Here is a 10,671-nt window from a genome sequence, read left to right as displayed (position 1 = left end):
CTGGGATAAAATAAGACTGGCAAGTCTACGAACACGCTTCTTCCCCCGTCTCAGGTCTAGTGCTTCCACTGGAACCCTGTCCACCAACAATTAGATCACACCCCACAAAAAAAGACTGATTAACAATATTGATTAATTATAGTAATACTTTAAAAAGTTATGCCTTATGTATTTCGATCATCACCTTGACCTATTCTCTTGTCTTTCGTGTCTCTTCTAAGTGAAGTTGTTTTTGTCTTTTCGCTAGAATGTATTATGCACACACAGTCTCCATCGCTATCGTGGAGAGGAAGACAGACAGAAACAACACGCTCACTTGAACACTTTACCTGGATCAAACGACCAAACACTACGGAAGGCCTTTGATTGAGAGACATCGATAGCAGCCCCTTAGAAAAAACTGGGTTCCAGTTTGTATTAAACTTTACAAACGCGATATCCACGCATGATTTTGTCTTTCTGTTTTCTTGATGTTAGCGTTAAGTTTGCTTCGAACTCGAGTATCCTCCTCACTCACTCCTTAGGTCCTTATTCCCAGTGCGAGTCGGCTACTCGTCAACAAACACGTACCTTCTGGCCTGTTTCCGCAGGTGACCCGACTCTGGTATCGACTTCTAAAATATCTATCGTCGTGAGTTCAAACCAAGAACTACCATATTAAACGCTCTTGTTTGTCCCTAATGATTTTCTCTGTCCTGTTCCGAGTTGTTGCCAACTCCTTCGCCCAACACTTCAAACACTTACTCTTAGGTTCCTGTTCCAAGTTGGACATTCTCTTCCTCAAAACAAACACTGCTCTTGATGGATCCTGTCCCAAGGTCTCTGAAACCACTCGCAACCCGTTCCAAACAACACGGTACCTTAGATCGTTTCTGTTCCAGTCTGCCGTTTAGTCAGCTTTCTCCTCCATAATTCGACACGTCCAGTCCTCTGCTGCCACTTCTGAATGCTTCATTCACTGCCTCTACTTCTCCCCTTCACCAGCCCTCACAGTGACGACACGCTTACTCACGTGTTATGGATTCCTCCTAACGGCGACCTTCTATATGCACAGACACCGTCCAGCCCCTCTCTGCTAACTCTCGGCCACCTTGCATCTTTCTACACTTCTCCTTCTCAGGATAAACTGTCGCCGTCTTGGCCTCTCTCTTCTTCTCTCTCTCTGCTCATCCGTCGCTCACACGCAAGCCATTCCTTCCTCCTACTCTGCCACATCCCTTCTCTACTCTCGTCTCTCTCTCGTCGTCTTCCTCTACTCTCTCTCTCTCTCTCTCTCGCTCCGTGCTCGTCTCGTGCTCTCCGTCTGGCGATCTATGACACTCTCTCGAGATCTCTATCTCCTCGATCTCTCTCTCTCTCTCTCTCTGCTCTCTACTCGTCGCATCGTCTCTATCCTCATCTCACGTCTATCTCTCTCTCTCGTCTCTCGATGACTCTCTCTCTCGCCACTCACGTTCTGCGACACAACACGCTCCCGAGCATGGGGAAGTGTCTGTTACGCCGAGAGAGCTGACAAACCTCCTAGCGTGTAGCTAAATCACTAGAACGTACTGGGCTCTGCGACGAAAAAAGTACGACTCAGACCACTGTACTAAAAGTCTGGAAGTGACTGTGATAATGAGTAGAGATGATGTTGGCATGGTGAGGACCTGAGGAGCCCTCAAAGCCAACCATCGATCCACAAGTAGCCCGACCGATCACCCCCACCATGTATAGTACCTCCAGAACTACCGCATCCTCCTGAGCACTGAACAGAAGTAAGCAACTTGACCTAGATAACGTTCCAAAGAATGACAGACATTTCACAGGATTTCTATCTCATGATAGAGGAGTATTCAAATTGATAAGAGAGAGAAGAAAGCATGCAAGTAAGAATGCCACATTGAAAAGAGAAAACAATATATATAGATGATTGAACAAGAGAAATCCGCAGACAGAACACATGAGGCAGACTAACGACACGTAGCAGACCTCCCGGAAGGATTACAGACAGAAGATGATTTGAAGCGTCAGAAAAGATTAAAAGAAGCCAAGAGAGAGGAAAACAGCATTACCATCATTCTATCATGAGAGTATTAAATCTACATTCGATCATTACCAGGTCATCTCCTCAAAGGCGACCTTCAAACGAACTTTTTCTCTGACTCCTAGCTTCTCTTCACCACTACCCCCTCCACTCACTGGACAGTACACATGTATCACATCTAGCTCGATCTCAGACCATCAATAAATATAGTTAATATTCTACAGCAAACACACCTATACCACAACACCTAATCACAATTAACGACTATCACATCTGTGTTAGAGAGACGACTTGCAAGAGTATATCAGCCAAGAGAGGAAGACACAGGACACCAGAAAACACATATACCACACAGAACACACAAGAGAGAGAGAGACATAGACACACAGATGACACCTGCCGTAGTGGTATAACTAGCAAGACATCATCAGGAGATATGAAAGAACACATTGGAAAAAAAGGAGCACGAGGGCAGAGGCCAATTGGAGAAAGTATGGAGAACCTCACCTTAGCTAGAGATACATCAACAGAGACACGTACGCGATCACTAGGCACAAACCCCAACTAGATGACCCACTACTCATGAACCCTTACGACCTCTACATGTATCTCATGTAAACCAACACAAAAGAGATACGAACCAGAGCACGAGCCAAACCCTACAGGAATCGAGGAGAAACATCAGAACCACACCCACGAGAGACAACGACACAAGAGACTGAAACCACAAGACACCATACATCCAACACACCCAGTTACCCGGCAGTCAGTATACCACTCATCAAGACAACCTACAGAACAGCTTACGTAAGAGAAGAGTCTAGACACTATGAGAAGAGTGACCACACAAGAGAAATCATAACACAAGAAGAGAAGAGAGTACAATAACTACCCATCTCTTTATCTCTCTCTCCTCTCTCTCTCTCTCTCTCTCTCTCTCTCTCTCTCTCTCTCCGTCTCACACACACGCTCCCAGCATGTGGAGTGTTTGTTCCCGGAGCTGCAGCTCCTGCTGTTTCTAGACTACTACTGGCTCTCGCAGTCCTTCAGGCCCTGTCTAAAGTCTGTGACTGTGGATGTGGTATGTGTTGGCAGTGGGTGGGGCCTGAGCCTCACACCACGTCCACATGGCCCCTCCCCCCATGTGGTCCTCACTCCCTCCTCCTCCTAACATCACAGCTTTACCTGATACTCCAGATCACTTTCCAGGGTTTCTTCTCAGGTTTAGGGTTTCACTTTAGGGTGCACTTAATTCCACATTAAGAAAACAATATTTAGATTGATTTGACAGAATCCCAGAAAACACATGGCACTGACACGCCTCGCCTCCCAGGATGGATGTTGAGGTCAGAAAGTTAAAAGACAGAAACACATCGTCCATCATGAAATGACCTCAGTACAGGCAGCTCAGCTCATTATACAACTGACTCWGAGCTCCTCCCTCTCCCTCCTCTGGAATGATCAATCCCTCACTGTAGTAGTTACCAGAAATCTATCCACTGTATACGTTCTGTGGTTGGTTGCCAAGTGGTGTGACCCTCTGTGTTTATGTGATGATGAACATTGAGCCAGATTGATTACTCTCCCTTGGTGTATAGCCTACTCTTAGGCCACTCCACGTGTGTCCTCTCTGACCCTGTCCTCTCTGTCTCATTACAGAAATACATCCAGGAGGCCAGGAACCTGGGCACTACCATCCGGCAGCCCAAGCTGTCCAACCTCTCCCCTTCCGTCATCGCTCAGACCAACTGGAAGTTTGTGGAGGGTCTGCTGAAGGAGTGCAGGAATAAGGTACAATAACTACCAGTCTTCCTACATCTCACTCTTACACAGACATATTATGACTGTAATAACCATTGCAGTAGACTATTGCAGTAGACAATCCCATGGATATTGAGATACGACACCTTCAGTGAGTCTCCATTAGTTTCAATGTCACTCAGAAGTATTCTGATGTCAATGACCATTGCAGTAGCCTATTACTTGGATATTGAGATCCAGCACCTCTAGTGTCAACCATCTGGCCTCCAGAGATGGTAATCTCCCTGTACGGTGATGTGTGTGTCCCTCCAGACCAAGCGCATGCTGGTTGAGAAGATGGGCAGGGAGGCGGTGGAGCTGGGTCATGGGGAGGTCAGCATTACAGGCGTGGAGGAGAACACACTTATCGCCTCCCTTTGTGACCTGCTGGAGAGGATCTGGAGCCACGGGCTGCAGGTCAAACAGGTCAGCACATACACACACACACACACACACACACACACACACACACAAGTATTATTTAAAAACAGTATATATACACACACTAACACACATGTATGCATTTAGGTGCATTCAATGCGCATTCATTCATTCCCGCATCTCCATCTTCATCTGCCAGGGTAAATCTGCCTTGTGGTCCCACCTGCTCCACTATCAGGAGAGCAAAGAGAAGACGGATGCAGCACCGGCCGGTTTGGGTCCCCCAGGTAAGCCACTCGTTGAATCCTGAAATGTGATAAATGGATGGTGATGTAAAGCCACATCCCTCTCTCTCCTCCCCACATCAGGTCTCATCCACGACACAGAGAGACGCAAGTCTGACGCTGGCACTGCCTTGGCCCCTCTCAAGGTATCCCTGATCAGGGACATGAGGTGAGTCTCCTCATCCATTCACCAGGTCTAACACAGTATCAGTATCAGTGTCTTCAGATGCTCTACCTACCGTATATACACTATTTGTCAAGTATCCTCCTGAATATAAATTTCAAGTCATATGGTCTTGAAATGATGGATGGTTATAAGGGGAATGTTGCAAGTGATACTATACTATTCTGCCTGTGTTGATTGTCCCTTCTGTAGTGGCAGAAGCGGTTCAAATGTATGCCTTCGTACCTCTACGTACTTCTTTGAAAATGACAATTTCGAATCAAGGTGAGATAATGATTGATTGATCATACCTCAGAATGCAATGATTTCAAAGTGTTTTCACTGCCATCTTGTGGCCCACTGACGAAAAACACTTTCAGTCAAGACAGAATATTATCAATGATTCAAGACCATATGTAGTGGAAAAATACTGACATCAGCCTCATAGCCATGCATCTCAAGCTTTGCAGCAGGCATAAACACTTGATTACCAGCTATGATTAAAAAATATATATAATATTTGTATATATACACACTGTACAGCGTATACTGAAAGCTTAGCCTTCCATCTTTGTGTTCTATTTGATCAGACTTGACCTACAGTCCTCATGGTCTTCATGTCTGGTCCCTCATGTCTGGTCCAAATGCTATACCAACATGTAAATCTTGGTGGGGCAAACTCCCCCAAATGTATTTAGATGCATGCCAGCAAAACCACTACACAACACAACACTAAACAATACATGAATTGTGCTATAAAACGGTGACAAACGGTGCCCACAAACTGTTAGGGCCAACATAAAGCTGTCCCAACAGCAGAGCTTTCTTTTCAGCACCATGGAGTGAATCCTTACCACTGCTACACCTGGCTATCAGCAGAGACTTGTCTGGCAGCGACACAGTTCATTCAGCCACATTTACTGCCTTTAAAAACAACATAGCTGATATGGCTGACTTTCTTAAACAAATGTGGTTTTACTGACAATTGAGATGTACAAACTATGGCATAAGGTGACGACGAGCGGATAAGAGGCAATCTGTAATTTCGATGAAGACATTAATGAGTGAGCTAGGACGGATGTAGTCAATATAGCTTTTTTGTTCTGCACTTTTGAAATGTACAGTGACAGAATTTAGAACATGGGCTGTTCTTACAGTATTCTCCCTGTACACCAAGTCAGAACCGTAGGATAAATAAAGGGGGCCTATAAGCAGACAATGAAAGCTCTTACAATATTCAATGATTATATTTCTCTTAAACAGGCTATAGGCTACATGTGCACCACCAAGTCAGAACAGTAGGCTAAGTTATGAGGGGGAAAGTCAAATACATTTAAACTCAGTTTTCCCCAATTCCTGACATTTAATCATAGTAAAAATTCCCTGTCTTAGGTCAGTTAGGATCACCACTTTATTTTATGAATGTGAAATGTCAGAATAATAGTAGAGAGAATGATTTGTTTCAGCTTTTATTTATTTCATCACATTCCCAGTCGGTCAGAAATGTACATACACTCGATTAGTTTTTGGTAGCATTGCCTTTAAATTGTTTAACTTGGGCCAAACGTTTCGGGTAGCCTTCCGCAAGCTTCCCACAATAAGTTGGGTGAATTTTGGCCCATTCCTCCTCCTCCTGAGCTGGTTTAACTGAGTCAGGTTTGTAGGCCTCCTTGCTCGCACACGCTTTTTCAGTTCTGCCCACAAATTTTCTATAGGATGAGGTCAGGGCTTTGTGATGGCCACTCCGATACCTTGGCTTTGTTGTCCTTAAGCCATTTTGCCACAACTTTGAAAGTATGCTTGGGGTCATTGTTCATTTGGAAGACCCATTTACGACCAAGCTTTAACTTCCTGACGGATGTCTTGAGATGTTGCTTCAATATATACACATAATTGTCCTGCCTCATGATGACATCTATTTTGTGAAATGCACCAATCCCTCCTGCAGCAAAGCACCCCCACAACATGATGCTGCCATGATGCTGCCCCGTGTTTCACGGTTGGGATGGTGTTCTTCGGTTTGCAAGCCTCCCCCTTTTTTCTCCAAATATAACGATGGTCATTATGGCCAAACAGTTCTATTTTTGTTTCAGCAGACCAGAGGACATTTCTCCAAAAAGTACGATCCTTGTCCCCATGTGCAGTTGCGAACCGTAGTCTGGCTTTTTTATGGCGGTTTTGGAGCAGTGGCTTCTTCCTTGCTGAGCGGCCTTTCAGGTTATGTCGATATAGGACTTGTTTTACTGTGGGTATAGATACTTTGTACCTGTTTCTTCCAGCATCTTCACAAGGTCCTTTGCTATTGTTCTGAGATTGATTTGCACTTTTCGCACCAAAGTATGTTCATCTCTAGGAGACAGAACGCGTCTCCATCCTGAGCGGTATGACGGCTGCATGGTTCCCATGGTGTTTATACTTGCGTACTATTGTTTGTACAGATGAACATGGTACCTTCAGGCATTTATAAATTGCTCCCAATGATGAATCAGACTTGTGGAGGTCTACAAAAAAAAAATTCTGAGGTCTTGGCTGATTTCTTTTTGATTTTCCCATGATGTCAAGCAAAGAGGCACTGAGTCTTGAAGGTAGGCCTTGAAATACATCCACAGGTACACCGCCAATTACTCAAATGATGTCAATTAGCCTATCAGAAGCTTCTATCGCCATGACATCATTTTCTGGAATTTTCCAAGCTGTTTAAAGGCACAGTCAACTTAGTGTATGTAAACGTCTGACCCACTGGAATTGTGATACAGTGAATTATAAGTGAAATACTCTGTCTGTAAACAATTGTTGGACAAATTACTTGTGTCATGCACAAAGTAGATGTCCTAACCGACTTGTCAAAACTATAGTTTGTTAACAAGAAATTTGTGGAGTGGTTGAAAAACGAGTTTTAATGACTCCAACCTAAGTGCATTATTTTTTTATTTGTTTTATTTAGCTAAACAGGTGGGGCTCAAAACAGGTGGGTCTCTGTTCTGAAACACTACCACACTAGTTCATTTAGCAGACACTTTTATCCACACTAGTTCATTTAGTAGACACTTTTATCCACACTAGTTCATTTAGTAGACACTTTTATCCACACTAGTTCATTTAAAAGACACTTTTATCCACACTAGTTCATTTAGCAGACACTGTTACCCACAGTAGTGCTCAGCCAGGCTGAGAGGAATCCTGAAGTAGGCGATAGTTTATGGGATGCATTGTGTGTTAAGGCAGTCAGACCACTGTCATGTCTACGGTGCACCACAACCAGTGGTGTTGAGTCATGCAGGACGTCATTCCTGGTGTGGTGTGAAGGAGGTGGTAAAGAGAGCTGGGCTGATCTGTGTGACAGCATGTTACTTCCAGCCTGATTCCCCTGCAGACCAAGCCAGGGAGAGGGGGGTCTGGCTCAGGGCAATACCAGGCAGCTGTTTATTTCTTATTTAGGCAAGTCAGTTAAGAACAAATTCTTATTTACAATGACGGCCTACCCATGGCTGTGCTGTAGTCTTGTAGAAGTCTACTCTGATCACACATCTGCACAGACACACATGTCATGTTTTCTTTCCAAGGATCCAAKATTTTCCATTGGTGCTTTTCTTTTGTGCGTTGTCACATTGATATACGAGCACATTTTAATCGATAAATATTTATATTTGGGTAACTTTACTTTAAATGGACAATAAAGGTTGACCAGGTTGCTTCATTCTACATATCAACATTTCATATTTACCTTGCTGTGCTCTTTATTATTTGACATTTTTCTTATTTCTATTCTACAGGAGGTGGATTCCTGTAGTTAGTCTGCAGATTGCAGATAACCATTGTTTTTCTTACAATACCATTCATGCAATAACAATCTGCATTGTGAATGTTGATATTTTGCTCTGTTGCCATGGGGAACAGAGTGGAGTGGAGGAAATTGGGTTAATTCGTGAGAGTAAGGGAAGAGGGGGAGGGAAAGGAAGGATGAGAGAGGAGGGGGGATGCATGGGGAGCACTTATAGCGCAGACAGTGCAGTGCTTACTGGCAGAGGTGGAGTGGAAGGGAATGTGTCTGGACACAGAGGGCATGATAGTGGCTGGGAGCGATGACAGGAGGCTGGCTTAAACACCAGGGAGTCTGGGGCTGGCCAAGGCTTCTTCCTGGCTGGGCTGGCTATCCCCTCTCAGCCCTGCATGCTCTGGAATCTAGAACCGTGGTGAAAACAACATACAGCAGAGTTCTATCACCTTGTTCAGAGGGACTGTCCCTGCTCTTGCATCTTATCATATATTAGGTTTGTGGTTTCGTGCTCACCTTGGCCAAAGGATGCAAAAAATGCTACAACATTATAGACCATCTCTGAAAGGATGACTGTTTGTATATGTGTGTATATGTGCATTTGTGTGTGTTTTTCTCCTGTGACCTCTGTGCTGTGTACTATATCTTCCGTAGACACATCCAGAACATTGGGGAGATCAAGACAGACGTGGGCAAGGCCAGGGCCTGGGTGAGGCTCTCCATGGAGAAGAAACTGCTGTCCAGGCACCTCAAAAAGCTGCTGTCTGACCATGAACTTACAAAGTGAGCAAAACAACAAGGACCTAGTATACAACTGGCAAATCAAGCTAAACACAAAATTTGTAATTTTTGTAAGAGCCTCTGCTTCAGTAATTAGGATAATACCCCATTCCCTTTAAGTCAGTCTCCTCATAAATCCTCACAAATTTATATTGGAATGTCCCACTCAGTCTCACACACATGAATCAACCTGATGTCTGAAAACTATGCATGTATAATATATGAGCTCTTTTGACAGATCCAAACGTCATAGTACAATCACCTATTAAACATTTACAATGTTTTTTATAATTGATGAGACGGTGGTGAAGTGGGTCACGTTCAGGCTGATTCATTATGGCGGTATTGTGGTCCCGTGTGGCTCAGTTGGTAGAGCATGGCGCTTGCAACGCCAGGGTTGTGGGTTCATTCCCCACGGGGGGACCAGGATGAATATGTATGAACTTTCCAATTTGTAAGTCGCTCTGGATAAGAGCGTCTGCTAAATGACTTAAAATGTAAATGTAAAATGTATTGCATTGTGACTGTTCCATTACCATTCTCCAGTTGTTTATCAAGGAAAACACATTCATCAGCTACTGATTCAGCCTTTTAGGCTCCAGAATGTTATTGTTCAATCTATAATCATTACATCATATGAAATGCTAAACTGATTTTTTGTGTGATTTTTTTTGTTGCTTTTGTTTCTTTTGTAGGAAACTATACAAGCGTTATGCTTTTCTGCGTTGTGACGATGAGAAAGAGCAGTTCCTGTACCACCTCCTCTCCTTCAACGCTGTGGACTACTTCTGTTTTACCAATGTCTTCACCACCATCAGTGAGTGCCAGCAAATACCATACAACCTGACCACGACACTGAACACTATGTAACCAGAAGCTGGGTAGACTTAATTAGATTAGAGTAATATATGAATTAGACTTATTTCCTGGCTAAACCGTTTTCCTGGATTTGAGATGCATACTGAGAAATATATTGAAGACAGAGGTAGCTCTTCTTGTGACCATACTGTACTTGACTGAGTGATTTCAGGTTTCCCTCTCTTCTCTGTCCCACAGTGATCCCATACCACGTGCTGGTGATTCCCAGTAAGAAACTAGGAGGCTCCATGTTCACAGCCAACCCCTGGGTGTGTGTGTCTGGGGAGCTGGCTGAGACCGGGGTGCTCCAGGTCCCCAAGCACACTCAGGAGATCACCTTTGAGGTTGGTGCTCCCCTCAAGGTTGAATATTCCTGGTATTTTGATAATAATATCAATATATATTCACCTTAACATGACTTTTGCTCTTTGCCTTCTCTCTCTGTCACAGTGCCAGAACCTGGGCAAGCTGACTACAGTGCAGATGGGACATGATAACTCAGGTCTTTACGCCAAGTGGCTTGTGGAGTATGTTATGGTCCGGAATGAGATCACAGGTCATGCTTACAAGTGAGTGAAATATTTGGTAGCAGCTGCCTTATGCT

General features: G+C 44.1%; 1 protein-coding gene across 1 annotated transcript in view; it reads left to right on the top strand.

Annotated features, from left to right (window-relative positions):
* The window catches only part of LOC139028330 (DENN domain-containing protein 5A-like), a 54,209-nt gene that overhangs the window by 40,407 nt on the left and 3,131 nt on the right, over positions 1-10,671 (top strand). Inside the window, exons 10-18 of the mRNA XM_070445481.1 lie at positions 539-590; positions 3,686-3,817; positions 4,100-4,252; positions 4,407-4,494; positions 4,576-4,660; positions 9,084-9,212; positions 9,905-10,026; positions 10,266-10,411; positions 10,518-10,636. Coding sequence (XP_070301582.1) covers positions 539-590; positions 3,686-3,817; positions 4,100-4,252; positions 4,407-4,494; positions 4,576-4,660; positions 9,084-9,212; positions 9,905-10,026; positions 10,266-10,411; positions 10,518-10,636 — 1,026 coding nt within the window. The remainder of the gene's footprint in view (positions 1-538; positions 591-3,685; positions 3,818-4,099; positions 4,253-4,406; positions 4,495-4,575; positions 4,661-9,083; positions 9,213-9,904; positions 10,027-10,265; positions 10,412-10,517; positions 10,637-10,671) is intronic.

This window comes from Salvelinus sp. IW2-2015, linkage group LG10 (assembly GCF_002910315.2).
Source record: "Salvelinus sp. IW2-2015 linkage group LG10, ASM291031v2, whole genome shotgun sequence".
Lineage (NCBI taxonomy): Eukaryota > Metazoa > Chordata > Actinopteri > Salmoniformes > Salmonidae > Salvelinus > Salvelinus sp. IW2-2015.
Note: the sequence above shows the minus strand (reverse complement) of the source record. Positions and strands in the feature narration are given on the sequence as shown.